Raw genomic sequence first — 6,000 nt, 5'->3', positions numbered from 1 at the left:
AACTCTAGAGATTCTGGGATTTATGCAAAAAAAAAAAAAAGGCGACAAGGCCTAGGCAGGACCCCCAGCACAAGAGCTGTCCCCACCACATCACGTCTGTGCCGTGCAGTGCCACCTGGCATGTGGTCACTGGGTGCGTGTGGTGCCACCTGGCATGTGGTCACTGGGTGCATTTGCTTCGGTCACCTGGATTCCATATTTTCTGTGCTCATGGAGAGGGAGTGAAGCTCCTGGCACACCCTTGGCACCCTGCCAATCTTCCTCTACAGCCGTTTACAGAAAAGTCAGGCCAGGGGGGGACAGCCACTGCTCCTGTAACAGTTGCTCATGGGAACGCGGTCGTGTTAGGTTTTGAACTGGGAAGATGTGTTTCTGTGCCAGGTGTTTATAATTTAATCCTTTAGACGTGTGTTCACTGGCCTCTTAGATGAGCAAGTGTTTTTTGTTTTAATACAGTCCCTAAGACTAATTCTTTCAGTGGACTCCAGTGGGGCCCTGCCTCAAACTACCTTCTGGCACCAGAGACCCTGATCCCTGGTAACTGCTGTCAGTGCGGGCACTGAACTGTGAAATATCCTAAAGAAACAGAAGGACAGTTGAGCGGCCCAATACCATTGTCCCCGCAGATCAAATAGTGGCGCTTCCTCTAAAAGGTCTTCCCTGTGTGTTTTAGATAATAACACCAGCCGGTGACATGGCTCAGAGCTTAAAGGCATTTGCTGACCAGCTGATGAGCAGAGGTCAAGCCCTGAGACCCCTACAGTGGACAGAGAAAATCAGCTGCTGCATGTTGTCCTCTAACCTGCCCACGTGTGGCATGTGTGGCATGTGTGCCCACACACATACACAAACATAAAATAAAAATGCTTCAAGATTTTTAAGGGACTGGAGAGACGGCTCAGCAGTTAAGAGCACAGGATGCACTTCCAGGACCCGAGTTCGATTCCTAGCCCTCACATGGCAGTTCACAACTGTCTGTAATTCCAGTAACAGAGTATCAGATCTTCCGGCCTCTGCAGACATCAGGCACACATGCAATGTACGTAGGCTTGCAGACAAAACATCCACACACATTAAAAAATAATATGTACGTACGCTTGCAGACAAAACATCCACACACATTAAAAAATAATAAATCTAAAACAAAACTTTTTAAAAGAACTTTAAACTTGACTTGGCATGAGATAGCACAGGGATTGTGTATATGAGAAAGGAGAAAGATTATGAGGATCCAAGAAGAGAAATGCAACATCTAAAACCACACAGGCCCTGCGGCCAAAGAGGACACAAGCCCCACTCCCTTCGTGGTTTGTCCTTAAAAGCGTAACCACAAGGTACTCAGGCTTCCCAGGCCCACAAGGATTTAATGGATTAAACAGAGAGTTCTCATAAAGTCCTAGTTGTTAAAAAGTAAAAATAGCTGGGTCTAGAACAGAGGATGCGGGAGGCCTGTCCCCTTATGGAGAATGAGGATGGGGGGGGCAGGGGGCTGAGAGGGAGTCAGCCCGCATGGTGGGAATGGGGCAGGCCGGCCAGGAAGATGCCCATGGTGGCGGTGGCAGGAGGCAGGAGCGCGGGCGGGCGGGCAAGCGGAGCGGGGCGGGCAGCGGGCAGACTCTCCGCCCCGGGGAGGGCTCCCGTGGCGCGCCGGGCGGGGCGGTGGCTTTAAGGGACGGCGGCGGGGAACCCGGCTGCTCACTCACGCGCTCGCGTCCAGCCACCCCGCCATGGAGCGGCTACAGCGCGTCCTGCTGCTCGGCTCAGCCGGACTGCTGCTCCTGCTCCTGCCCCTCTCCTCTTCCTCCTCTTCGGATGCCTGCGGCCCGTGCGTGCCGGCCTCCTGCCCCGCGCTGCCCCCGCTGGGCTGCCCGCTGGGTGAGACCCGCGACGCGTGCGGCTGCTGCCCGGTGTGCGCTCGCGGCGAGGGTGAGCCGTGCGGGGGCGGCGCGGCCGGCAGGGGGCACTGCGCGCCGGGCATGGAGTGCGTGAAGAGCCGCAAGAGGCGGAAGGGTAAAGCCGGGGCAGCAGCCGGCGGCCCCGCGGTCCTCGCCGTGTGCGTGTGCAAGAGCCGCTACCCGGTGTGCGGCAGCGACGGCACCACCTACCCCAGCGGCTGCCAGCTGCGCGCCGCCAGCCTGCGCGCCGAGAGCCGCGGGGAGAAGCCCATCACCCAGGTCAGCAAGGGCACCTGCGAGCAAGGTGGGCACCAGCGCTTACCCCGCCACCCCCTCCAACCCCCCTCCTGCTGCCGAGCATCCCTGGAGACCCGCGGGAGGGAGGAGTTGACGGCCGCCCGGTGTCCCAAGCCAAGGGAAACGCCTCCCGGCTCTCTTTGGATGGTTTTATTTGGAGTTTCCTGTGTGCGCCAAGAAAGTGAAAAATCGCAGTAACGGGTGTAAATATAGAAAAGATTTTCCGAGACCTCGGGCTCCTCTGTCCACACAATTCACCCAACTCGTAGCTGGCAGGGCAATTCCGGAAAGCCGCTATACTCTTGAAAACCTTTTCTTGTCATTTTTTCTTAGCTGTGTGCAGAGAGGTGGGTAGGCGGGGTTAGCAGAGAAATACACAGTAAGGACTTTCAGAAAATTGATTTAGTAACTAGATAATAACAATTTTAAGTTGGAATTCATATTAATATTCATGTACTGGAGTTTCCAGTTATCAAAAGGTAACCTTGCTAGACAATTATACTTGGAGGTAAAAAGAAACACAAGCGCTTTGATGTTGTGAGCCCTCTATGTTGTTTTTCTTCTTGGGCTTTGGTTATTTTTTTTTCCACAATTTGTCCACAGGATGCAAGGTTCAACAGGAATGCCTTTGACATTATGCTTGTCTATTGTATCCACACTAATCCAAACTTATGAAATAGGAAAAAATAAAGTCGGAGGTTGGAACAAAAAAATTAGAAACGTTAGTGCCTGAAATAACATTTTTCCGTGAGCAGTCAGGAAAGTTAGAGCCCAGCGCTGGCAACTGCTGTCCTGGCCCCAGCCAAGGTAGGAGGGGAGGAGAGGCACGTCAACTGTTGCTCCTTGAACACAGTTCAGACTTTCCAAGTACCAACTCTTTCTTTACAGCTTTTCCCAGAAATCCAAATGCAAATAGGCTGTGTGCCATTCGCTCCAAAGGCCGCTATTGAAAGCCTTAGGTGGTGTAACTCACAGTTACCCACTTAGGGTATTATAGCCTCAAGTTTAGAAAATCCCGCTCCAAACACCCCCGTTTCCAACAGAAGCAGCCCCGTTCCTTTGGCTTTTGCATGATAGTTCCATCATGAAGGGAAATGTGCGTTAAAAATTCCTTCCAAATACTGAGAGTTTCCAACAAACATTCGAAGTTCCCATAGTCTCAGAGTCAAGGATCTTTGCCTGTCAGAGAAGGCTAGCCTGACGACTTTCCAAGGGTTGTTGTTTCCTCATCCGTGGCTAGTTTGTTTTGTTATTTTTATTAGTGTATCCTAATTGTACAAAATGATGGATTTTGTGATGTTATTTTATTCCTTTTTAAATATGCTTTTATTATATTTAGCCTCATCATTACCCTGTCATACCCTCTCCTTCCTTCTCCCAAGTTATCCACCTCCATTTTCCTGTCTTCTTTTCTTTTTTGGTGTAAATTTTTATCCTCTCTCTTGCTACTTCCTTCTCCCAACACACACAATATAATGAAGAAATAGATGGATGAAGAGATCTAGTCTACCTCGTTGCCAGTGATGCCCAACTCTGCAGTCCCTCTGCAGGCTGGAGACTTCTTTAAGGGCACAGCCTGGCTTTATCTTTTTGTTCAGGAAGATGGTGAGGAATAGCATCTAAGAGTGGAAACCTTGACATAACTCAGTCTTGCTTCTCTTAGCCACACCGGCAAGCACGAGGTCCGAATTCTAGGACTGTGATAGAAGTGGGCCATAGAGAGCAGGAGAGGATAGAGAGCCCCAGAATACCTTTCCACAGCAGAGAAGAACGGCTGATGCGGGGAACCCGCTCTCCTTACTCACTCTTTTTGGGTCCTGGGTGTAGTTTGACAATGGCAGACACAAGATGGGCAGAGTACCATTTACTTAAATACCACCCAGTACTGGGTCTGTACAGAGAATAAAATTGTATTTCCTTACTTCCTCTAGCCATCTCTTTCCTCAGAAGACACTCCGTTGTGTTTGTATTAAGGAGGAGAAGGTGTTTATTAAAGAACTCTGCCCCAGTGAAATAGGCCATGTGCGTTCTATTCCTTTGGTCTCATTAAACATAATATTTATTGAGCAGCTAGCCAGCTTCAGCTGTGCATAGCTAGGGATGCGCAGAGCAAATGTGGCCTTGACGACAAAGGAAGTATGTGTACATGGTACAAATTGCTGAGCCCTTCCCTGCATCCCTGGGGCACCTCCTGCTGTTGCTGTTCTCCGCTGAAATTATCACTTAACGCCTTCTAGAGAGAGCGTGTCCTGCTCTATTCTGTATCTCTGCAATAGAAGGCAAAACCATCTGCTTGAAAAATCTGTTAGAGAGATAATGAGCTAATAATCTCAAATCTTGGAGCTGTCACTGTGAACTGAGTGCCAGTAGAATCCATTAAGGTCCCTGGCTAACTGGAAGGGGGAAACTTGAAAATTCAGTTTAATAAAAAGAATCAAGACAGAGATGATGAGGCATGACATAAAATCATGACGTTGGGACATAAGATACTGCTCTTCTATTCCAATTCTCAGACCTTTTATTTACATTCCTTCAAATCTGAGTTCCTCGGCAACCCATTTAGTTGGGTACCATTTTTTGATTGATGTATTTGGGTACCATTTTCTGTCCCTTCAGAATTTTTACTTGTGGACCCAGGATGCCACTACCTCGCTTACTAGTACTTCCATGGCTAGGTTCCAACCACCATTCAGGCAGTAGGAGGATCTTCACAGAGTTACTCCATCTGGTCTCTTCCCTCCAATCTCCTTATGCCCCCGCCACAATATACAGCTGCTGTTCTATATACACGCCTTTGGAGATGCTGTATCTTCTGCCTGGAATGCCTCCTGCCTACACCCTGCACACACAAGGGGGCCAAGGGGGGGCAGCCTTGCTCTTGTACGCATCATAGCTGACTTTCAGCTGTAGAATATGACTCCCTGGATGTGAGTGTTACCTCTACCATGAAGCTCACTAGCTTTGTGCTCTCATGACCTCTCTGCCCATAGGATTCCTCACTTGTAGGATGGGATTACAACTATTCATGTCTCATAGGGTTTTGCGATGGTTCAATGTCATGAAAATTGTCTGTAGTTACCACCAGATGAAGATTAGTGTCATTGTTCAACAGAAAGTTAGTCTTTATGAGAAGAGAGTCTTTGTTGCCCAAAAAGCCCAAATGTCCAAGACCCCAAATCATTTATGGATTAATGAATGAATGAATGAATCCTCCAACACTCTTCTAGTCTCAGGGTAAGCAACTTGGAATAAAACAGAAACAATTTCTGACTTGTGGGTTTAGTGTAAGCTTTAAACAGAAACAAACACTTTAACACAGTCGTGTGTACTGTGACAAAAGGTACAGCAGGGAAATCTGATAGACACTAGGGGTGAGTGAACAAGGTGAGGGAGGGGACAGTGCCAAGACAAAAAGAACTCAGCAGAGGGAGGAGGGGGACCACTGGCCGGAATGGAGAGCAAACCGTGCTCTCTGGACCATCCTCCATCTCAGAAAACTCCTTTAACTGTCTGTCTTTTCCCAGAGTAAAGGGCAGCCTCCATCTTTTAATTCCTCTCAGACCTGGTGACTGGCTAGTAGTGGGAACTTGGCTTATGTTTATCGGTCTGACAGAGGAGACCCTCAGGGAAGCGCCTTCCTCTGGGAATGTGAACAGTGGGCTCCCTGCTGTGTGCTCTTCCCGACCCCCACCCCACACTGACTTAGCTTCCTGTCTTGTGCCATCTTGAGTTCTAATTTCACGGTCACATTCTCACATGGTGTCAACGCCTGGAATCAGGTCCAGGAGCTGCGTTATAAGTAGAAAAG

At 49.1% G+C, this 6,000-nt stretch overlaps 1 protein-coding gene across 1 annotated transcript in view; it reads left to right on the top strand.

Annotated features, from left to right (window-relative positions):
• Positions 1 to 1,681: 1,681 nt before the first annotated feature.
• Igfbp7 (insulin like growth factor binding protein 7) overlaps positions 1,682 to 6,000 on the top strand; it is a 60,637-nt gene continuing 56,318 nt past the window's right edge. Inside the window, exon 1 of the mRNA XM_005080755.4 lies at positions 1,682 to 2,199. Coding sequence (XP_005080812.1) covers positions 1,728 to 2,199 — 472 coding nt within the window. The 5' untranslated portion in view covers positions 1,682 to 1,727. The remainder of the gene's footprint in view (positions 2,200 to 6,000) is intronic.

This window comes from Mesocricetus auratus, unplaced genomic scaffold (assembly GCF_017639785.1).
Source record: "Mesocricetus auratus isolate SY011 unplaced genomic scaffold, BCM_Maur_2.0 Super-Scaffold_100006, whole genome shotgun sequence".
Classification (NCBI taxonomy): Eukaryota; Metazoa; Chordata; class Mammalia; order Rodentia; family Cricetidae; genus Mesocricetus; species Mesocricetus auratus.
The sequence above is the reverse complement of the archived record's forward strand: the minus strand, read 5'-3'. Positions and strand labels throughout refer to the sequence as shown.